This window comes from Strigops habroptila, chromosome 3, assembly GCF_004027225.2.
Source record: "Strigops habroptila isolate Jane chromosome 3, bStrHab1.2.pri, whole genome shotgun sequence".
Classification (NCBI taxonomy): domain Eukaryota; kingdom Metazoa; phylum Chordata; class Aves; order Psittaciformes; family Psittacidae; genus Strigops; species Strigops habroptila.
Genome location: NC_044279.2, coordinates 35,971,710 through 35,996,364, shown reverse-complemented (window position 1 = coordinate 35,996,364; position 24,655 = coordinate 35,971,710). Strand labels below are relative to the sequence as shown.

Here is a 24,655-nt window from a genome sequence, read left to right as displayed (position 1 = left end):
TAGAGAATTCCTTCCTTGAGAAGTGGTGAATACTGTAGCTCGTGCAGCAATCAGTCTCTTTTCCCATAGCAAACTTTCTTTTTGTCTTTGTCCTTAGGCATCGTTTTGACTCCAGAAAATGGGATACCAGTTCTTTCCCTACAATCAGGGCTCTGGCTCTCAAGCTGACCTGCTACAACAGCATGGCTGGAATGGAAATATGAGAGTGGAGCTATTTGGTTTAGTTACCAGTTGTTGTTTACTAGAATAGTGAGAACATAATGTTTTAATATCCCAACCCATTATGACCTGGTTTAGATAGAACCAAACATCAAAGCTAACCAATGAGAAACAGACAGTACAGCATTGACTCGCTCACTGTAAAATTCTGTAGATGTGTGGAGACATATAATTATTTTTCTGAACCAAAGTTTTATTTGAAAACAAAAATGTTCACAATCTGACTTTATGGCTTGTTTTCATATTTTGGCATGGTATATTGTATTGGAAAAAAAAGTCTTTAATTAAAAGCAGCCTTTTGAACATTACCCCAGACTTCAATTTTCGTCTCCTGCTTTATTGCTTCTCTCCATCTCCTCTCTCCGTTCCACATATACTCCGTGTGTTTAACCCACCCTTAAAGACTTTCATTGCTTCCTTCCCTATTGTTTTGCGAGTCCTCCTCAGAGGTCTCTGTGCCTACACAACACCCACTGAGTCTGTGCAGAGTGTAGCCCCTCCATGCTATTTGGGGTCTCCTTGCTGTCCCCACAGAGCGAGTGGATGTGCTGCTAGGGCTGATGAGGAATTTCATAATGCCTTTTCTACCCAGTTCATGACTGCTTTGCTGATGTCACCAGGAGCTAAAGGGAGATGGTCTCTCACACATTGCCAGGGCTTCTGCTCAAGATAGTGGAGCACAGAATCACACAAGGGCTGAGGCTGATCTGAGACCAGACAGCCTGAGCTCAAGATGATCTAGTCCACCCTCTGCTCAAGCAGGGTCACCAGCACTGTGTTGGGTTGGGTTTTGAGTATCTTCATAGGTGGAGGCTCCACAAGCACTTTGGGCAATCTGTCACCCACACAGTAAAAAGGTGTTTTCTCAGGTTCAGATGGAGTTTTCTGTATTGTGCCCATTGCCTCCTGTCCTGTCACTGGGCATGGCCAAGCAGGCCCCATCTTCTTTATATCCCCCTTTCAGCTATTCATACACATTGATTAGACTTCCCCTCAGCCTTCTCCATGCTGAATTGTTCCAGCTTTCTCAGCCTTTCCCTGTATGTCACAGACTCCAGTCCCTCAGTCATTTTTGTGGTTCTTCACTGGTCTCACTCCAGTAAGTCCAAGTCTTCCTTGTACTAGAGAGCCGGGATATTACAGGAGAAAAAGGGTGGTCTTCTGATTAAGGACACTGCCATCTTGTAGACATAAATTAACTACCATTTATCACCCCAAAGTTCTCATAAAATTTTGGCTTCAATATCTCTTTATTTCACTATTTTGCTAAAAAGCAGACATAACAGTACTGTCTAGTGTCAATGAGTTGAAAATACATTTTTGCCAGTACCCATGCTAGGGTCTCAAGTGTTTTTCTGAGAGCAGTGGGTACAACTGCTTCAAGGTTAATGAGGAGCCAGACTTTACATTAAAAGTTCATTTCCACTTGCCCTGTGCACCCGCAGTTGTGCCACTGACAGTGGGGGAAGCCTCCAGTGACTTACTAGGATATCTGGTGTACACGGTGTGCACAGCGACACTGCAGAGGCATAGTGTCATTTTGCATTGAATATGAAGAAATACTGAACAGATGGCTCAACAGAGAGGCCAGGGTGCCATGGAAGAAAGTACCAAAGCCTACAGTCTGTGCCACAATGCAGGTGCATATCAGGAGTAGGATGAAGGTAATGCAAAGTAGTTTTTAATTCATGCCAACACCTTTGGGGATCACCAAACCCAGTCATTTACGTTGCAGTTAATAACAAGTGACATGAAGCCAACTCTGTAGGAGAGCTCTCAGCTCCACCCTTGGAACAATTTAATGAACTGAGGTTGAACAAGGCAGTGTGGGAGCTGTAAGCAAGATATGTGTCCTAGAATGGTGCCCCAGCACTGTGGCAGTGTTTCCCCAAGGTGATGTGCAAATCAACCAAGAGCAAGCTTGGATACTCTCATGCCACAGTTGCATCATACGTGCGGGTAGGTCCTTTAAACTGAACTCATGGTGCAGGCAGGTCATCCAGGCTCACCAGTAAGTTCCAGGAGGATTCTGCCCAGAAAAACAGCTTTAAGAGTTAACCTAGTGTTCATACATTTTTTGTGGTCTGCCAGAAAAAAGATGTAGGTTGTAAAAAATATCTTCTCTGTACAATATTTGTTGACTGTATGCATGCTATTTTCTTGCTGTTATGCTGCATCCTGATTGCTGTATGGTCACTTGGAATCTCTGGAATAAGAGGAAATTGCCTGAAAATTATGCTGCTTAGGTGAAGAAGTTCTCAGGGAAATAATAGAAACAAATCCAGTGAATGGCATAATGAGAAGTGTAGTATTTGTCTGCTGTATTTTATATGCTAAATAGTTTGCTTCTGTGAATGCAATTAAAATACATACTGATTTTTCGTTTATTTTTTCATAGGCTGAATACTTCTATGAGTTCCTGTCTTTGCATTCCTTGGATAAAGGCATAATGGCTGATCCAACTATAAATATCCCTCTGCTTGGAACAATTCCTCATAAAGCATCAGGTTTGTGCTATTGATATAATAAATTGTGTTCCTGTAAAAAATATTCCACAGCCAGTAAAATCTAAATATTTTATTATGAATTGCAGTTCTGAAGTTTATGGCTAAAGAAATGCTTGCCACAGTGCTTGACACTGAACAGTTTGTGAGTGCCTTGCCTGACAACAGCAGCATATTTTGTCTGAGCCAAGTCAAATGAAGCTTTTATGTGTAGATAAATCAGCAGAAACTTGTGCAAAATTGTTGCATAAAATTCATGTGCATGAATATTGTTACTGAAGTTGTGCAACTTCTGGAAAACAAAATCTTTGATCAGTGTAAGGAATAGTTATCAAATTATTCTGTGTCTCAGCGGTTGCAGTTTGTGGATGTTTTACTTTCATTTGGGGTAAGTGATTGTCATCAGGCATCCAGCTCAAAGACAAGTCCTAGTTTAGGACTAGGACTAAACTAGGTAATGTTTATTTATCATTTACCATTTTTCCCTCAGTTGTGCATTCTTAGTCCTTCCCTGGAGCTTATAGCTCCACAGCAGAGTCTGAGCCCAAGCCAAAGTGAGTGTTCTAGAAGCACCGTGGTGCACAATGAGCTGGCTGGAGAAAAAAATCTTTCCATGAGAGGTTATCAAGTCCACTTAGCTCTGAAGTGGATGAATAACAGTTTACGTGATCTGTTGAGGGATGATACGTGGTAGTCTCTGGCAGAAAGGCAGAAATGTACATCCAGTACCCCAAGGTGCCTACAAGAAATCTGGAGAGGGACTTTTTACAAAGGCATGTAGTGACAGGACAAGGGGGAATGCATTTAAACTGAAAGAGGGGAGATTCAGATTAGATATTAGGAAGAAATTCTTCATTATGACGGTGGTAAGAGACTGGAACAGGTTGCCACAGAAGCCGTGGATGTCCCATCCCTGGCAGTGTTCAAAGCCAGGCTGGATGGGGCTTCGAGCAACCTGGTCTAGTGGAAGGTGTCCCTGCCCTTGGCAGCAGGGTTGGAACTAGATGATCTTTAAGGTCCCTTCCAACCCAAACCATTCTATGAGTCTATGATTCTATGATCTGGGTGACAGTAGTGTCTTAGTGATCATAAGTTCATGAGAAGCCTTAGCCAACCTAAAACCATGTGGGATAAAATGGGAAAGAAATGAGAAATGGAAAGGAGGATAGGGCTACAAGTGGAGCACAGATATACACTCCCTTGACTGTGTATCAAACAGTCTTTCTTTTTGACCAGTCTTTCTTTTCTTCTTTCTTAATGTACAAATTCTGAATTTTTTTGTTTGATATCCTCCATTTCGGCTTGTCATAGAATGGCTTTGAGATAATGTTGCAACACAGCTCTCTGCTGTCGCACCTGGAATTTAACATTTATGATTAGTCTCTACATTCCACATGGATCGAGAGAGTGGTATTGAAAATGGATTTAGGTGAAGAGTCCTATAATATTTGCACCGTAATCAATGCAATTTGATTGGTTGCAAGCCAGATAAATTGACAAGACATTTAAAAGTAACTAAAAAGTCACAAAGGCAAAGTTCTTGTTAAGCATTATTTCCATCTCCATATAAAGCAGTTGAGATATATGGGAAGCTCTGCACTCTCCATCCTCTAATATAAGTTCGTTTTTCTTTTTAACTATCTAGAAAGGCTAGACCGAAATTATCCCCTTACAACTAAATTTAGGAAAACATAATTTACAAGTGCAGGGAGGCTGGAGATGACATCTCATAGTTCCAGTAGAAGGTCTGTTAACCATCATGATAGGAGGTCTGATTAAAGCCAAAAATGACTTACCCTGCTTGCAACACTGGTACCTCAGTTCCAGGACTAATACGGCATGCCCATGGTGTTTCCTTACATAGATCATCTGCAGTGCCCCACTGTGCTTAGTATATATAAGCTGTATTTAAGTCCTGTTTGGCATTATAGTCAGTCCAGTGTTTATCAGCGATTGATAATCAGTACATGTACAGTATTTGAAGCATGTACACTATTTAACAGTTAGGCACTAGTATGATGGGTTTCTTTACACTGCCTGCTGGCTGGCCAACATTAACTAAGTAGCTTTGAATAAATACATGCTATAAAAGTAGCGAGTACTTGCTACTTTGTAGTTATTTCTATAATTTATGTGTTCCCAAAACAGTTCTGACAAATCTAGTCTCGTTTGCCTAGATCTGTTGCATTACCAAATAATTTTTCCACGCATATGGAATTTTTTTCTGACATGCAATTATGAAAATCAGAAGAAAGTAACAAACTTGCATTTAGTAACAAATCAACAGTAGCAACTTACTTATTGAAAAAGCATTTCAGCCCCCAAAATTACACCGGAGAAAATTAAGGAGGAATAAAAGAGGAAAGACAGCTATATTAAATATGAGAGTGGGAAACAAGAATGAGGATTAACAGATAGATATCGTACTCAGAGGTAGTTGAACCCAGTGGTCTTGTCAAAATCAAAGGACTCTTATAACTTCTTTGAGGATATTTTCCTACCACCAATAAAGCATAAGGATGGCTTTAGCGCTTTAGGGCCTGCCTAACCTGTACTTTGTCTTGTGGCCAACAGTGGCCATTAGAAGACCTGTGGAAGACCAAAAGGAGGGCAAACACGTGATACTTCTGTTTGCCCTTTCAGCTCTAGCTTTAGCTTGAAGGATTTCATGAGTCTTAAGTCGTTTGTCTTTTTTATAACCCCACATGGGTTGCAGTTCTCTCTTTCTGGCACTTGTCCAAGCTCTCTTTGAGTCCGTATTATCTTCTGGTGTCTCCAATCCGTTTGACAAGGAGTTCACTGCCTCCCATTACATGAAGATCCCCCTCCTATTGTTTCGAGTCTCCTTGCAACAGCTTCATCTGATGGGCATTAGTCCTTGTACTGGTAGAGACAGCAGTCAATCCCTACTGTTTGTCCTATCAATGCCAGTCATGATTTTATAGATGTCTATTATGTACCCCCTAATTTTTCTCTTTGCCACGATGAAAAGTCACAACCTGCTCAGTTGCCCTTCATTGGATGCAGTCTTGTTGTCCTTCTCTCAACTTTCTCTAATTCAGTATATCCTTATGAGTTGAGATATCAAATTATCCTCAAACTCAAATTAGATATAAATCACTCAAGTTCCTTCGTGATTTGAAATTTAAAAATTCCATCCCCAAATCCCAGGATTGCTACCTGATTCAGTGCTCACAACATGGATATTGTTACACTTAGACACATGGTAAGATGTTAAGAAGGTTGGAGAAGATGCCTTTCAGTGAGAACTTAAAGAGCTAAGACTCCTCAGCTTGTCCAAATGAAGATGTTTGAGAGGAGTTCTGCAGACCTGTTCATGGACTCCCACTCATGGACACTCACACGAGGTCTCCAGACCTTGCATGCCCACTTCTACTGGGATCGATCATTCAGAGATTTCCCTTAAGCAATCCTGCCCCTGAGACTGTAGGTGGCTTTTGATGGTGGCTTTTAGATATTAACTAAGTGTGTAAAGCAGTTGCCTCCAAACTTGAAGAGCTGTGAAGATACACAGGAATTACTCTCAATCTGCATCTACTGGATACAATTTAGGGAACCTTGGTTTCCTGAACAGAAGGAAAAGGCATGAGCTCCCAGACAAAACGGATTAAACCTTCATCCTCCACATCCTAGGAGAGCATTCGAATTACCAGCTGACATTAAATTAAATGTAAATCACTAGGTTTCAATAGATTCCTTTTCACATTAGTTAATTTTCCCCCACTCCTGCTAAAGCTGTCTGCTCTGCAGCCCTGGGGCGAGTGCTCCAGAGGATGCAGAAATGTAAATGTGCAGGAGGGGCAGTTCTGTGTCCTGGTGGTGGGCTGACGGCTAGCAGAGAGAAGTCCTAAGCTATGATTGCCTCTCCTTGTTCTTAGCCAGCAATGGGCAAAAGTAAACTGCATCCCGAATTTGGGAATCAGGGCCCAGACCTGAGGTTTGCTCTGCCACAGCCCTGCTCAGCACTTTGATAGCCCACAGGAGCTCACAGCCATAGTTCTGGATGCAAGCGACTTGCTCTGTGCTTTGTTTTGACTGTAGCACTATAGGTGTGTACTTAGCATAATTCAAACAGGCATTAAAAGGCATGGAGTCAGGAAGAATTTAGTGAGTTTATTTGAGCTCTGAACCACTACATCCAGGATCTGGGTGCTTATTTGCTGCATTTCTGTGTGCCTAGGAGTTTGAACATGTGGGAAGTCCAAAACCATGGATGCTTCCAGGGTGGAGAGTGCTGGAATAAGGGTTTTCTGACCTGTTCTCTTGGGCTTTAACCCTATGAGATGCATTCCTGGTCTTTGCCCTAGGCAACTAAACCCACAGTCAAATCTCAAGTGAGTTCAGGCATTTGCTACCGATTCAATAAAGTCTAGATATGACTATAGTGTCATCCTTAAACTCCTGCAACATCTTCTTCCCAGTTGCAATTTGCTCAGCTAAGTCACAGATATCCCAATACAAGCCCTGATGTCCTGCTCTTGCTCTGTAAAAAGATCACTATAAGTTTAAGATTTTCACTGCATTTAAACTGCTTTTAATCCACTGCAAAAATTCCCTTCTTACCACATAGTTACATGCTTTTTGTAACGGTCATTTTAAAGATTGGTGTAAAAGTGTTTCAACAATGAAATTGTTTTCTAATGAAAACTGCAACAGATCTTTCAGTCTGTATGACTTACCAGAGGCAGAATGTGTTTGAGTAATAAATTATGCTGCATTATACCAAGGCAACAAATAATAAAAAATGGCCCAATTATGACTTGCAAAATTATTTATAACAAGCAATTTAAAACAAATCAAATGCATGGCTATTAGCTTAGTATTTGGTTCTGGAATCTCAGGCCAGCTTCAGAAGAAATGAATAAACAATTTCTGCTAGCTGGATCTAACTTATAAAGCAGCTAGGAAGAGCCAATTCTGAATAAAGGACATAAAATTCTTTCATCTGAAGATTATTTAAGATCATTTGCGACAATCACAGCAGAGCATTCCATAGCTCTGAGGTACTGGGCTTGTTTCCTCATTAAAATACTCCAGATTTACTGGCCTTAATTATTTACTTAAACTCTCTGTAGTTCGAAAGTGTTTGAATACTTATCTCAGAAAGGTTAATCTCCAAATATCGCTACACTTAACAAGATCTGTCTGTGTCTTCTTTTTAAATATTTGCACCCATGATCTTATTTATCAAGTGTACCATCTTGCTAGCACTTTCTGGAGTAAGTGTTTACTAAATCGGTATCTTATTTAAGTATTATATGCAATATCCCAGTTAGCAAAACATATCTAAAGTAACTTTTTTTCCCCAAATGTGTAAGATGTTTTTTGCAGAAGTGGAATGAAAGCCTCCAAAATTTAGGCTCAGAAGTGATCAACTCAGCTTAGAAAATTGAATGTAGGCTTCCAGCTTGTTTTGTTGTATCAGTAGATACCTCCACATGAGTCTTGTCTGCAAGCAAAAGTCTGTTTGTGTTAAGATCACTGTCTGTGCTGTAGCCTGTTGGGGTTATGTCAGTAAATGAGCAAAGGGTCACCTCCTGTGCTGCTGTACTTCTAGTCCTGGAACCGCCTATGAATAAGGTGATCTGTATATCTCTGTGTTAAGGGTTTTCATCAATGGCATTATGCTAAAGCTTGAATATATCTATATGTTTTAGTATTTCAGTGTGTGCTTTTATACATATATAGGTACATATCTGCCTGTAAATATACTGTTATTCTCCTTTAAGTTGTTCAGGTTGGATTTCCTTGCCTTGGAAAACAAGATGGGGTTGCTGCATTTGAAGTGAACGTGATCATAATGAATTCAGAAGGCAATATTATTCTCCAGACCCCTCAGAATGCCATCTTCTTTAAAACCTGTCAGCAAGGTAACATTAAAGAGAACATGCTGAAGTACTGTTAGGCCAGGTCACCTAACTTCCTTATGTTTCATTCAGGATAAGGGCTAGAGAAGATGGAAGTAAAGTGGTCGCACAATATGTAGCAATGGTGGTGAATGTCAGGCTGTTCTGGCTGTTTCTGTGGGTTTGTTGCTCACTTACTACGTGTTTACTAACCCTTTTCTTACTGTCAACTCTGTCTCCCTTATCAGACTGGGTTGGAGTCATTTCTTCTACTGTTCACTGCTCATCAAGTCAAGGACGTTGATAGAAATGTATCAAGCACCTGTTAAGAAATGATTTGAGGTGCTTGGAGGAGAGCTAGTCTTGTGAAAACAAGCATTTTCAGCAGTGGCACATGATCTGGAGAAATGAACTTCTGCGATCTGTAGTGGGGACACTGTGTTCCATTCCTTAGTTCATGCCTTGGTTCAACAGTTTCTTAAATCTCAACTTGCATACATCCAAACCGAATGCAAAAATCCTAAATCAGAAAAGTTCTGCAAAAGTTGGCTCTTTCTGGAGCTCAGATGACAACCTCTTGCTTTTGAATACACGTAAGGTGGTGCAAGTTGGTCCTCAATACTTGCAGTCGTCAAGCAGTAAACATGCACAGGATGCGTTGGTAGAGGAAAGGCACCATGAAGTTATTGCGGTGTTTACTTGGAAGGGAGGGAACCTATTTAATCAATCAATCTAGGAACCACGAATACTATGTAATGTGATTTCTGGATTAATTTGATACACTACAAAGAATTATAATTATCACTTTAAACTGAGGCTGTGGCTGTGGAAATTGAAAAGTCAGTATCTAAGATAAGGCAGTTATCCCATGTCATGTGCAATTGTATCAAATCAACCCATGACAGGGCTGACATACAAAGGGTGAGATTTTTATTGTTCTATTAAATCTTTGTTCCCAGTCCTACACTTTCTTCTCTGTGCTCTTTTCTCTGAGCTAACTGACTGTAGCATGGCTTCAAAGAGCGAGCAGCAGGAGCAGGAGCTGTTTATTCTTTGAAACCTCACTACACCTAAATAGCAAAGCTGCTTGCGTCCTTTGAAGCCTTTCTGCTGCCAATTAGCCCAGGCAAAGTGGAGGAGGGGGAGAAGTGGGCAGAGAAACAGGAAGGAAAATGAGGATTTAATGGAAGCAAAATCAATCAGATCTCAAGTATGGAGTTGTGTGTCTGATGTAAATACAACACAAAACATTTGCTATCTTTTTATTTTCAGTTCAGTTCAAAGATGCTGAACTTAATAGACTTTGGAAATAGTATTGGGGTAATCTAATAGAGACAGCAGAGTTACAGGTCTGCATTGTGGAAAAATGTGGCTTAAACAGAGACAGCTCCAAACTCAGTTAGTAATAGCATTCATTGAAGTTAACATTTCTGTGACACTGGTTGTTGTTGTTGATGTTGTTACCATTTTGATATGAGATATAATATTTAACACTTTAGCAGTATGACATCATGTGGCCTTTCAGAAAAGCTGGAGGTGATTATTGTCCCAGCCTTTTGTTCTTGGAGCCAGCTGAGAGACAAAAGGATGCTTTTCCAAACTCTAGAGGTGGGCAGAGGAGAAGTTTTCTCACCTAATCTCTTTCAGCACATACTGGATGTTTTGGGATAACTCCCATTTCTGTCCTCTGTCTGATAAGGTGGACACTGCAGTGTTTTGGAACCAGAAGGATGAGAATGTCCTTACTGGTTAGTGTTAGAGTAGGGGTGAATTTCCTCCAACATCTTTCTGTTGTTTGTAGTGAGAAGCTCCAATTCCTCCTGCTGGGGCCCCGATCACTGTTTCCAGTCATTCTCGGCCATCCAGAAGGGCCCTTGCCAGAGGAAGTGAGGGGATTGAGGGATCATTTTTGTGGGAGAGGAGAGGATTTGTTGTGGCTAAGAGATGGCCACAAAAGAATTATGTTTTCCTATTTTTCTGTTTGAAATGGTATGTATTTAAGCATGGATTTTTTGTAATGAATAGCAGCTCTGCCTTCGGGTACAAAGAGAGAACCATTTCCAGAGAGGGTCCTAGAGTACAGTTCTGGTTGGAACACAGGAAGACCAGAAAGTCTTTACCACTATTACTACTGCTATGAACAGCTTTACTTTTAAAGCAACACTTTTTTTTTTCATGTATCTATGATCTTGAATAGGAAAGCATTTTAGAATCGCTTCTTTCCTCCACTCTCTCTATTTGGCAGCTGTATGCAATATCTGCCCACCTGACCAGTATATCAGGTTTTTTTTTCCTTTTGCTTAGTCTCAGAATTACCCTTCACATCCTACTGAATAGAGAGAGCTATTATGTGAGTGCAGCAGAATACTGTGTGTAGTTATAGCAGCCATCATTTCGTGTGGCTCTAATCAGCTATGGGATAAATTTTCAAAACCAAGAGTTTGTGTATGAGTTTTAACTACAGATATGTCACCTGAGTCATATTAGAAGGTGAAATGATTCAAACTCTTTAAGTCCAGGATTGTTTTCCTCTGTATTAATATGAGTTAATAAGAATCTCTGTGGGCTGCAGAAATATCTCAGGCAACCTGACCCTTCTGAAGTTATAGACATCCTGATATTCCTTGCCACTTTTAATGAATGCTCCTTAAAGGCTATAACCACTTCAGTTTGAACTCAGCTATTATTCAGCTGGGAATTGGTGTGAATGAACGGTACATCTTTACAGCCTAGGTATGTACATCAGCACTTCCTGATGAGGCAGTGGGAAAAAGGTAAGGATGCTGTTGGCAAGTGTTGTCAGTCATGTATGTTTACAGCACTGTTACACCAAAGGAAAAGTGAAAATAAGGTGTGATGCCCACATTACAGCCAATTCCTGTGTAATAAATTTTGGGGTTGAGTTCAGGTTGAGACATTTTAGTCTACATCAGTTTCTGAACCTTGACACTTGCAGTGTCACACAGCATCAAGATCATGCCTGCTCTTCTAAGGCTGCCCTGTGGCCCTCGTAACACTGATCACTAGTGGTGTTAAGTTTTTCTAATGGGAGTAGATAGTGTCTCCTGCCTGCCTTCTTCTCTGTGAGAGATCTAGGAAGGTATTTTTGAGTAATTGTTTTTCTACCCAGCAATCATGTTTTTCATAGAGTTCCATAAGGTTCTGTTTATTTTGCCTCTTGTCTGATGGACACTGGTGTTTTGAGGATGGTGGTACCCAGAGGTATTTCTCATCCTTATATAATACAGCCAAAGTTGCCAAATACTTTTACCAATGTTTGATCAATAGTTGCGATATGACCAAGAACTGGATGATGATATAGGATATAGGATAGGATTGGGATGGATATAGGACTATTGTGCGGGAACGCTTTCATCTTCCTTTCTGTCCTTCTTTCATTTAGCCTCGAAGCTGACTCTTTCATTTGAATACAGATTTCATCACTTTATCACCTTGGTAGTAACAGATTTACTAATTAATGCAATGCAAGTTGCAGTGCAGTCTACTTAAGGCTGCAGAAATTGAAACTGGTCCTGCATACTGAAGGCAGGTCTAATCAGCGATGCAAGTCCTGCACTGAGCTGCCTGCTTGTTTCTGCATAGAGGAGAAAGGGTTGGATTGAGCAGAGCATCCACATTGCTCATGCACTTACAGAGCAGCACAGCAATGGAAATGCACAGTCTGTCAACAAGCACATTGCGCGTTTGTCTGAGCATGTTATGAAACCTCTATTCGTAGACTAACAAAAAAACCCCCCTAATTTCTCTTGAGTAGGTTTCAGCTGAACTTCCATTTCTGTCAGTATTTGCCTGTCTGTCAGCAAATATTTTTACTGTTGTATCAAAGGAACATACTGATCCTGCCAAGACTTGGCTGGTAGCTGAAGTATATAATATTCAGTTAAGATTGTTGTTGTATTTTATGAAGCGGAGTGTCCAGGAGGATGCAGAAACGGAGGATTTTGCAACGAAAGACACGTGTGTGAATGTCCAGATGGATTTTACGGGCCTCACTGTGAGAAAGGTAATTAGAAAAAAAAATCTTCTTAACTGTCTTCTTTATCATAGTCTCAATGAAACTGTAGCTACTGCACTGCAGCCTCTCCTAAAAATAAAAATGGCCTATTCTGAAGATTTCATATATTTTGAGTCCACATGTGTAAAGGAATTACTGTTATCAACCATGGACTAATGGAAACAGACTATGGTTGGAAATTTTCTTGTTGCTTACAAGAAAAATGTTTTGTCTCTAAAAGGCTGCTTTTAACAAAAACTGACACAACAGTTAAGTGATCCTTAATCACAGGCAATCCATCTGGCAAAAAGATTAAGTAAAATTCTTCTGCTAATGAGGAATAGCTGGGAAACAAAGCACAGGAATTTAGTTGTTCTGCATTTGTTTATTTGGAGATAAGATCTAATTTGCAGGCAGACTGACAATGAAGATGGGAAGATGAAGGAAAGAGTCTTCTTTTCCCTTCCGTTAGTGACTAATAGCCCCAAATGACATTTCCAGGAGTGAAGGGCCAGGAAAATGGTGTGACTCACTGAGGAAACCAGCTCTCCTTCATATCTCTTCTTCCTCCTCCCCCAGTGGCAGACCCTCCCCAGGGTGACTTGACATGGAGCAAACCATCGCCATTGCCATCCTTCCACTGCCAAATGCTTTGGCTACATCTAAAAGATTGAGTACAAAGGAATCGGGGACTGTTCTCTCCCCTGGAGGCCAACCGGCACAGCACAGCTTACATTCATATGTTTAATAAACTATCTTACTCTCCAAAAAACACCCCTCCAGATTCTCTGCTAGGAGGAGCCTATGGCTGCTGGTCTGCTGCGGACAAAGCCATGCCAGGAACAGCACCAACAATTTCACGAGATGGATTATCCTGTGCCCCCACTTGGCCCCATGCCTCGGTGCTGCTTAACTCACTAGTATGAACTCAACCTCACAGCATGTACTAATTGAGGGCAACCACGAAATGAAGCATTGCCTCCTGACATGCTTCTCTGGAAGAGCTTTGTGGAACGGCCACAACTGCAGAGGAGTCTTGGCAGAGAACAGGGGCTCTGAAGAAGGTTCACAGAGAGCATGCAGGGCAGTTTGGCCACCAAATCAGGCCACACAGCAGGCTTCCCTACCCTAAGTTAGGTAGCCGTGTTATGCTCAGGAATGAAGAGGGAGAAGGGAGCATTTATTGTAAACCCTGCCTGGGAAACCCACTGAATTACTGACACCTCTGAGCACAGCCCCTAAGGAGACAGTCCTTTCTGCAGAGCTGAGGCACCAACTGTTGCACCAGAGTCCAGTCATATTCAGGACTGGAGGTCCATAGAGAGGACATAGAGGTCTGGGGGAACTTCAAATAACCTGAGAGTGTAGGTGGGCACTTTGCTCTCTGTTTGGAACTAAACTGTACAAGAGACAATGTCTGCTTACATATGGAACCAGATTTGAACTTAGTGTTCACTTTTTTAGTAATACTATATACAAATTGCCAAATACAAACCAGAGATGTAATTGATTTAATCCACTGACAAAGGTGCTTTGCAAAGGTGACATTATATTCAGCAGAAGGAAAAGTAGCTTAATGAGTCAATGTGCTGTGTGTTTACATAGACAGTTACTATCATGCCAGTGATGTGTTTCTGTTCTTCCCGTTCCTCAGCACTGTGTACTCCTCGCTGCATGAATGGTGGGCTCTGCATTACACCCGGCCTCTGCATCTGCCCCCCGGGCTTCTACGGCATCAACTGTGACAAAGGTAACTGCCACCTAAAACCTAACGACCCCCAGGCTCCATATCCTGCAGCCTCTTTTTATTCACCTGTGCCAGTTTCCCTTTAGGAGTGGATTTTGGAAAGTCAGGTAGGTGATGAAGTAAGTTCTAAACGTTTTGTGATTCTTCAAACAGATGCTCTAACACAGCCTGGCACCTGCTGGAAGAGTGTAGGGATTTGCAGTGCATTCGCAGCTGGATGTGCAGGCATCCAGCTCTCTGAAGAGTAATTTAGATAATCACTTTAGTTGACCCATTGAAAGCTGTGGGACCTACCACAAAATTCACTTATATTTCTGGCCTAGGGGGAAAAAAAAATCTATTTGAATTTATTTTCCTGGAGTAAAATTAGTTTTATTGATTATTTAGTTCATTAATTTGCTGCATCTAGACAGATAAAAAAATAAGCAGCTATTCATTTTTTGTTGCTGCATTGTGGCTCAGGAAGGATTAAAAGAAACAATCAGTTGTTCAGAACAGTAGTTTGGAACAGTTCAAGCCACCACATAGGAAAAAACCTGAGTAGTTTCCTACAGAAATTTAACTGACCTGCTCATGGCAGAGCAAATTACAGAACATTCATTGTTGCAGGACTATATGAAGTAAAGACTAAATGCAAAAGGTCTTAGTGGACTTTCCAGCAAATAATGGGAACCTTCCTGGGCCTTTAGGTATGCTTGCACAGACTGTTGACTGTTGTCAGTGTCCTTCTGACTTTTATCTAGTCCTTGATAAGGCTTCTACCACATTTAAAAATGTTTCAAAAGTGCTCTGTAATGAAATGCTCTCAATGGCTTGAAAGATTAATGTGAATCCCAGCTGTGTGGTGAAAAGTCATGTCTAACACAATGTATGTAACTTGGCAGGTGAGAGACACAGCATTTGCATCTATGTCACCACACAGCAAAATCTTATAAAGGTTTCTTTCTAGTCAAAGCATTAATTAAGAACTGTAGTGAAGTATCCTCTTGTAGAAGTAACTTCCAGTCCTAGATTCTAGTCCTAGCTCCTTTTGTCAGACACTGGCAGTTACAATAGCAATAATGCCTTAATCCTTCAGAGAGCTTTACATGTGAGGATTGATAAAGATATAACACAATCTGTCCTCAGGGATCTTATTGCCGTATGGTTCACTTGTCTCTTTCTATACTGACTTGCATGTACGCCTGTGGCAAGCATGATGTAGGAAGAAACACATTTCAGTCTTCCTTTGTAAACTGGATGAGAAGATATTAATGCAACTTTTTAAAACATACTCAATGTCTATTTATGATGAGCAGTAGAAAACATTAAGGCCAAGTCAGATTGAGTTCATATTACTGACTTAGTTAATTCCTGGTTTATTTGTTTCAGCAAACTGTACAACAACCTGTTTCAATGGAGGAACGTGTTTCTATCTGGGAAAATGCATTTGTCCTTCGGGCTATGAAGGAGACCAATGTGAAATTAGTGAGTAGCATCTCCATGTGCTTGCTTTCACTTATGTCATCTTCTTCTAGTGTCAGTGTCTGTATGATGACGTGCAACCTGCCTCTGCTGGGCTCACAGCGAGGGTCTCACATGGCAGATTGGGGCCTTCAGTGGGTCAAATGCCACATGCCTCCAAAGGAACTTCCTACTAATAAGTTTGATTCATTGCTAGACCATTTCATCCTCTACCTTGTTTTGTTTTTACTGGTAACTGGGCTTGGTGACAATGCTCAAGCTGTTAAGTATGCAAGCAATGCTCTGTGGCAGACAGATGTGCTGCTGTGCCAAGCCTGCGTGGAGCAACTATTTTCAAATGTTCTGGCAATTCACACTGGGGCACAGCAGATTAGTTTTGAGCTCACATCTGTCAAAGGGCTACTGTAAGTTGGGAATGAAAGGGTCTGGGGCAAAGGAAGGACTGAACTATAAGAGCTAAGTGCTTTCATGTAGCATATTAAGTTGCATTCACATGGCAACTTGCAAATCTGTGTCACAAACATCAGAAGTTTTGCTATTTTCAGAAGTTTAGCATCAAAGCAATTCAAAATATTTTAGCTCATGGTTGATCTAAGTGTGTTGTGTAAAGCTGGGGGTTATGGAGATACGGTTAGGCTGGAACAGACCTGGGAGGTCAGCTGTCAAATATTTGATCTCACTAAAAGAAGAGTTTTCTCACAGCTCTGTTAAATTGGACTAATTCTATAGTTCCCCACACTTTAATGGATTATGAGCATTTTGAGAACGTACTCCCAGGCCGTTCTTTTGGGGCTTAAAGCTCCTAACAGGACATCGTGCAAGGAGCTTCTCCTGCTGTAAATAACCTCACCAATGTTCCCCAGCATCTTCACAGAAGCACAGAGAGCATCATTTGGCCTGGGATACGTAAGAGCTGTTTTTTTAATATGCATGAGTAGACACTGGATCTTCTCATAGTTCTGAAATTTGTATCATCAGATACTTTGGAAACACATGGAAATAAACTCTTAACATGCTGTCAGCAAATACAGGACTTAATAAAGGTTGTTCTTTAATATAAATTCAGATCAGATATCAGCAATAACAGTGTGGGTTTCCACTGAATTCACGTTTGCTTACATCAAGTTCAAATATGGCACTATGACAGAACCCCATTTCTTTTTTCAGTTCCCAAACAGTCAGCTTTGATACTTCTCAGATGATAAATAAGGTTTGGTTCAAAGTTTGAGAAGCACCTATTTTATGTCAGTGGTGGTTTTTTGAGGAGAATTCTTGGAGCTGATCTTACTCAATCTGAGGGACTCAAGCTCATTTTTGTCTAGTGCTGCTTGGGATAGGTGTAACTGACTTTGGTTTCTTGCGAAGGCTTACCTGTGCAACTCAAATTAATTAAAATAAAGGCACTAAACTAGTTACTGTACAAAAGAAAGAAAAAAAAATTCAGGATCACACTATGCTAGGAGTTAAACTGGGATGATGTTGATGAGAGCAAGGAAAGCTATGCACTTGCTTTGGCTTCTGTAAAGCTCAGACAGCAATTGTTAGACCATGATTGATGGCCGCTACCATCTCTGGGCACTGCACCAGTGCCAGCGCAACAGTGGAAGACTGCAAGAAATGCTAGATGAGGCTTAGAAACACCAGAGAAACACAGCTCAGTTTCTTTCCTTAGGTCCAGGGCCAGCTATGTTCTGTCATGGGGGTCTTGAAATAACAAGGGGGGAAAACCTTTCAACAGGCAGAAAGCCATCTTCTGAAAACTACAAAGTTGTTTGGGGTTTTTTTACTATTGTTTAAAGAGTGCTTGTCTAATAGTTGAATCACTCTGGGAATTACTCCTGGGAAATGTACTGGACCCAGTCTATAATACTAACGAGCATCCACAGTCTTCCAGATTTTTTTCTAGCTATAGTTATGCATTGTCTCTAATTAGTGTTTCGGTTTGAGTCCAGAGGGGTTTATTTCATTTTGGATTCCTCCTCCATTTGTCACCAGCTGTTTTGTTGCTTTTTCTATTTCTCAGTCAGTAACAGAGATAGTTATTACTCTTTCCTTCATTCTGTGAAAATATCCTAGTCCAAAGTTAATTGGGCTGTGCTGAGCCAAGTGCTTGCCTAATACAATTCTGTGGAAGTCGGTATCACAACCCTTCACCCGTATTCTCTGGATTTACTTCAACAATTAGGAAAAGTCATGGTTTTCCTTAGCATTACTCCTTTCAGTCATTAATTACATGGAATCCAAATGCTTGCAAATTAGATATCTAAAGGTTCCCTCTCCAGAGGCTTCCGTGGTGAAATTATGCTTTTGCAGAAACTCTCCTTAGCACTGTTTGTTCCATCAGCTGGTTATGAAGCTTGTTTCAAGGCTATTAAAATAATTATACACATTAGGAACAAATGTTTCTTTTATATTGATGATACACACATGCATCACAGAAGTCTGCTGGGGTTGAGAGGTAAGTAAGCTCTGCCTGGGGTATTGAGCTCCCAAGGCGGCAGTCTGTGAGATGAGCACATTTGCTAAGGTTTTCAGCACAGCAAGCCGGTGTTGATGCTGAAATTATCATGTGCAGGTTTTATTTAACATTCTTTATTAAAAAAAAAAAAAAAAGGGAAAAGAAGCAGTTTGCTGCCCCAGGTTCCAGATTTTGTTTGCTCACAGATTCAGGTAAATATTAGTGCTAAACCTAGGAAGCGCTATTTTGTTTGTTTGTTGTGGACAACAGTGGGAAAAGCTTCACTGCTTCCCCTTCACAGCAAGGGACTGAGGAGGCAAGGGAATGAGGGTGTAGTCTCTGGTTGCCCACGTGGGACGTGGCAGTGAGCCTCCCTTGGCCGGGGATGACCTAGCAAGGGATTGACAGTCTGGTGATGGGAGACTTGACATTAAGTTTGAAGAAGGATCTTGGTGCGAGTGAGGCCCAGCAGGAACCTGCATGTGGATCTAGTAGTCCACTAGCGTGGACCTCCTCCATCCCAGGCGAGTCAGGGCCAAACAAACCTTCCCACAACAGCACTGCCAGACCCAGCGTCTTCCTTTGCCAAAGTGTGAATGTGAGGGAAAGTAATTTCCAGACTAAAATCCTTGAAAAATGTCTGCCAGTTCAAATTACTGTTACCAAAGATGCTCTGTTCTTTGCAAACAGGAAAGAAGGGCATGCTTTTTTAATGCACCTTTGGATTCTGAGCTGTGGTGTGGAACAGCCCTCACTGCACCATTCACAGCCTTGTGGTGCTCCACAGCCTTGTGTTACATGCTAACAGACACAGCCAATCTATTTATTGTCTGCACGTAGCGGCCATACCTGCTAGTTCCTGAGCATCCTATTGCTTAAAATCAATCTTCAACACCATCAGGTTTTCTTCCACTTGTGCCCTCTGGGTGTGGACCTCACTCTTTGCAAACAGGAAGTCTGGACAGTGCTGCCTGTCCCACAAAGTGTGAGGAGGACAGGAGGTAATACTGGCCAGTTGCATAGGGAGCTCTGCGGAATCTGGGTAGCACAAATCCAGGCAAAAGCTGCATGGACACACAGGCTTTGGCTGTGCCAAATTATTGACATATTTTCAAAGCAGAAGAATGCATATAAATTGGAAGGGCAGACGTGCAGCAGAGTGTTCCTGATGGATCCATAGCACACACTCTTACGCCAGCATCCAATGAGTTTTCTGGGTACATGGCAGGCTTCTCAGACACTGCCTCCAGGAGGTGCAGGGGACTAAGACCATTGTTTTCATGTTTTCAACTTCTAGGTAAATGCCATCAGCCCTGTCGAAATGGAGGCAAATGTACTGGTAAGAATAAATGCAAGTGCTCCAAAGGCTACCAGGGAGACCTGTGTTCAAAGCGTAAGTACCAAAGCCACTCCATCAGTCCTTGTGGGACTGATCAAGCTGGCTGGGTGGTATCTTTGTACATAATGTCGGCACTAATTGTTGTCAAAGTATTTAATGAATTTACTTTATGGACATAAAGCATACACCAAACTTAAGGGAATTATGAAACCAGAAACATTTTTTTACAAAAGCCTCCCCACAGTCTCTTCTGTACCTTGAGTTTCTATAAAACAGTAATGTGTCAGCTCAGTGATAGCAGTTTAGTAATAGAGAAATGCTTAATAAAATGTCAATACATTGCAATGTTAAAATCCAGTGGGAACACATTGTGGGAGGGATGCTGGGAGCTACCCTCCTTCTCCTGCTGGTTCTGGTGGACACTGAGCTCTTCTGTTCCATCTGCTTGTCTCTGCCAGAGACTGAGCCAGACCTTGCAGGTGAAGGGGGTGTGAACTGTGTTGGGGCTCTGCACACACTCAGTGCAAAGGCACAGATTTCCTGGGACAGCCCCAGCCCATGCCAGGACCAATCAATTGTGGGGAACAACAGGGAAAGCAAATATGCAACTCTGGATGAAATGACAAGAGGTCAGGTGTATTCTCTTACTTTCTTACAGCTGTCTGTGAACCCAGCTGTGGTCTGTATGGCACCTGTGTTGAGCCCAACAAATGCCAGTGCAAGGAAGGCTGGCATGGGAGACACTGCAATAAAAGTAAGTGAGAAACAAACACCGAGAGTCCATATCGGGGGTCTTACACATGTGGTGCTGTTCAGAAATGACTGCCTCAAGAGCCTTTCCAGCACTCCATTTTTTATAGTCTTTAATCCAAACAATAAACCAAAGATTTTCAATACTCTGTAATTTTAACTTAAAAACCCCCTCAGAATAACTTGAAAGTGTTTTACCAGCATCACCCTTGTATTAGAAATTCCAGAATCTGGTATCAATGAAATTTCTAGATGACCTTGCATGTCTTCCACCCATAGTATAGAAAGGACATAAAGTCCTTCAGTACTCTTTTGTAATATCAGCTAGCTTTAAACTGTTGGGTGTGCATTTTTAGAAATAAAACTCAGGCTTTAAAGCAGATTAAAACTTAGAAAAATGAAACGTCCTTTAGAAACTGGGGAAATTTTGAAGAGTTATGCAAGATCTGTGCTTAACAACTTCAGAGTTTTCTCTTCCTCTTCCCACCCGTGCTCCACAGAGTACAAAATATATTGTCTCAAAGCAAAGTTAAATTCCTCAAAATTAATTTCTTTTGTGATTATTGGTCCATTTGACACCTATTGAAGCAACTGATCATTTCACTGGGTTTAAAATAGCTCTATAAAATTATTTGAAATACAGTTGGGTATATCCACTAAGAACTTCAGATTTAATTTTAATATTTGATGTGCAACAGTGCTGTAACAGCAGATCTTCAAGACAAATTCTGTACATCCTCCTATGAGATATTAATGTTTATCACTGTTAGCTAATGATTCATGTTTAGTGTTTCAAGTGTCAGTAATAAAAAAGTTGAGAAATTTTGCAGCTATAAGACCCACCAATTAGCCATAAGAAAGGTGAACCTTATATTGCAGCATCAACTGAATGTTTGGTTTTTTTAAATGCTGTTGATGCCTGTGATTTGTATCACATTAAAATGTGTTAGAATAAATATAGTTGTTTCATTAAAAAATTAGTATTATCTAACTAAAATGGATTTTGCTGTGAAAATTAGGTTGAGGGACTGTTAGTCTGCTGTTAGTTAATGGACTTATGTTAACTATTCATGCCATTCTCTGAAGGAGAAATAACATTAATGTAAGTTATGGTTAGAAAAAATTTACATGGAAATGAGTATGTGAACTTCAATTCATAGGTTCAATATGAACATTTTCTTCCTGTCATACTCTTCTTATGAAGAACTTAGCAAATGAATAAAAATATGTGCTGTGGGTGACCATCCCCAAAGAAGTAATTACCCCTACAACAAACCCAAAACTCATAACCGCCTTGTTATGAGGAGTCAATAGTCACACATTGTTACCGGCTCCAAGGTTTTCCAGACTTGATTACTTGGAGTTTGGGTAGTCCTGCTGTGTTTAACACTGCAAAACTGTCTTTGTATTCAGGAAAGAAACTGAGAATAGACCATTTGGGTAAAATTCACTCCCATTTTAAGTGCCCATGTAGGGCTTAAATTGCACATACAAGTGCATATACTGCAAGTCATTCTTTGCAGCTAAAGCCAGACATGTCCTGTTCTTGAGAGGAGATTTATAGTCAATTTGAGAGACTTACTTCATCCTCTATCAAATGAATGGCTCCTTGGTAAATCTGTTATCTTAAAAAGAAATGGTTAAAAAATCAAACCAGGGACTCAGTTTTTCGAAGTAATTTCCATCAGCTGTAAGTAATGAGATGGGTAAATGAAACTATAAATAATTACAACATAATACTTTGAATTCCATTTTTATTGTTCATTTTCATTTTCCGCAACAAAGCAGCTCTGCTAAGCCTGTTTCAGACTGCTTCCCCCCTCCCCCAAGGTGTTTATTGTCGCTGCTGTTCTTCCTCTTTGTATTCAGCCATAAAACAAAACCAAGCTCAGGTAGCTAGTGCAGATTCTCCCCTGGGGGATGCTTATGACCCTCTTTAGAGCCAGTCCCCAGCAGATCAGCCTGACTCTCACCCACCTGGCATGGGCTGTACATGCATGAACCGAGGGTTGAGTGACAACCTGGGCATGCTGATGAGACATGGTCCCCTGGGCTCCCTGGTGAGACAAGAGCATCTTTCCGTCTGGCAGCACGTCACTCGTCCTGGGGGGCACAGAGAGGGGCAAGTGCTTGTGCAAGACATAGCAACATCCTTTGTTCAAACGGGAGAGACTGTTTCCACTTGAAATATTAGCTGTGGATTGCAAGCCCACTTCTGTGGTTTCTCTTCTCTTGAACTGGATAATTTTCCAGGGTATGGAGCCAGCGGTCTGAGTGCCCTGAGGCCAGCAGGCAGCAAACACAGGCAGCACCCGCCTTTGCCAAAAAGGGCCGAGGAGAGGCATGTTCCACCCGAATCCAATTATATCTGGTGAACTCCAACATCTGAAACGGTTCGTGTTACACAAAGTTCATAGCCTTCATTAACCTCTCATGGATTGAATGTTAAAACGCTGTTCATTACAGTTAAGATTACTGGCTGGAATTTTATTAGCTTCATTATAAACCACTGAGCTGATATTTACTATTCCTTTTAAGTTTTATAAATACTTCTATAGCATGATTATATAGGCTTCTTCTTTCAGTGCTTTGGATGGTGTTTTGTATTATACTTCAGTTACGTTTAAACTTCCTTTTTTGATTATATAGCTGCAAATATTTTCCAAAAATTAAGTAACAATTTTCAAGCAGAAAACCTCATAGATGCTAACCTGAGTAATTTCATTGACTTCAGATTTCATTTGCCTGAGACAAAGGAAAGGTGCATTTTACATTTTTGCTATTGTGTATTTAGACTTTTCCCTAAGAAAAATAAATAAATATATTGCCTAATTTAAAAACTGAATAACTGAATTCAATGTTGTCTTAGGCCTTAACAGTTTTGCAAAGTACTGTGTATTAAAAATACACTGCAGTGGTGCCATTTAACCAGTGTAATACGTTGCAAACAAAGTAGAACTATAATGTATGAACTTTCTGCATCAGCTTGAAGCTATATAATATATTGTAAACAAAACAGCTCTTATGTAATAAACTTTTTATACTGATGGTTATATATAAAATAAAGATGCTGCTTTAGTTTTTCGAGTACTGCTCTGTGCGGCCTGCTGTGGTCTCATCAGCGCTGGGCTGGGACAATGACTTTTCTAGAGCACCCTCATAAAACAGTGGCACAGTGGGGTTGGTTTCCCTGTCTCTGCTTTAAGCCCTACAGCTCTTAATAATATTTCAGAAGACCAACATGTTCTTGTGCCATTGCAAAGGGGGGGATAGCACCAAAGATCAGGTGTCTCTCTTCCTGTATTTGGCCCCCACCATATCCTCCTTTTCCTCCCTGCACTGCCAAGCTGGTGTGCCCTGTTCATGGCACCTCTGGTACCTGGGATATTCTTCTCAGAGCCTCTGTCCAAGCAGGTTAATAGTCCAGCCCTGGTGATGTTTCCTTTTCACGGGTGATGCTCCCATGTGGTGTTGATTCAGACTGTAGAAGATTTGGGTGCTGCCTCTTGTGACAACCAGGAGCCATGCAGTTTACAATGTGCTGTAGCTAGGAAGCACGGAAAACAGTTTCTGGCAGCGCTGAAGAATGATATCCACTTCAACAAATAATTACTGACCCTTGCTGTACTGTTCTGAGAACCTTATTATCTGGGAGATAAATAAATAACAAATAATTTGGGGTATAAAATTAATCTTAGTGAGTGAGAGGTTTTGAGTTACAAAGGGAAAAGTCCAGTTTATTAACCTCACCTTGCTGGTCTTATTCAGTCAATGGACCTGTAGGCTAAGCAAAAAGACTCATTAGGCCAGAGAAAGGAAGGACAGCTCCCTAAGGATCTGGTTGTATGTTGTCCTTCTTGTGGTGGGACTGTAGATGCTGCCCGTCAAGCCTGATCCAACAGGAGACCAACCCCCAATCACAACACGTGGCTGCAGCCCTCCTGGTGTGGTGCAGGGAGAAACACAGCTGGGGAAGGAGGGGCAGGGCCCCCCAGTAATGAGAAACAGCCTCTAAAAGGTGGTTTGGCCACTTGCCTGATACCCCTCCCCATGATGGCAGTAAAACAGCTCAGGTTTGTTGAAGAAGGAGCTTTCTTGGCATGGATGTGTAACAGCTATGGCTGGTGGGCTCCAAAGTGGTGGTCCCCCAGCCCTCAGGCTCATGTCTCCAGTGGGACCCCTGGCACCTCTCTGGCCTGCTGTCAGGGAGCCTGGGATATAGGGCCTCTGGTAGCAAAATACTAGCTGCGAGCTGAGAGCTGAGCTTTTCCCTTCACTGCAGCCAGCAAAGC

At 41.3% G+C, this 24,655-nt stretch overlaps 1 protein-coding gene across 1 annotated transcript in view; it reads left to right on the top strand.

Annotated features, from left to right (window-relative positions):
• The window catches only part of WIF1 (WNT inhibitory factor 1), a 44,666-nt gene extending 21,216 nt beyond the window's left edge, over positions 1-23,450 (top strand). Inside the window, exons 3-10 of the mRNA XM_030479047.1 lie at positions 2,618-2,726; positions 8,474-8,614; positions 12,519-12,614; positions 14,260-14,355; positions 15,724-15,819; positions 19,572-19,667; positions 20,272-20,367; positions 22,617-23,450. Coding sequence (XP_030334907.1) covers positions 2,618-2,726; positions 8,474-8,614; positions 12,519-12,614; positions 14,260-14,355; positions 15,724-15,819; positions 19,572-19,667; positions 20,272-20,367; positions 22,617-22,738 — 852 coding nt within the window. The 3' untranslated portion in view covers positions 22,739-23,450. The remainder of the gene's footprint in view (positions 1-2,617; positions 2,727-8,473; positions 8,615-12,518; positions 12,615-14,259; positions 14,356-15,723; positions 15,820-19,571; positions 19,668-20,271; positions 20,368-22,616) is intronic.
• Positions 23,451-24,655: the final 1,205 nt, after the last annotated feature.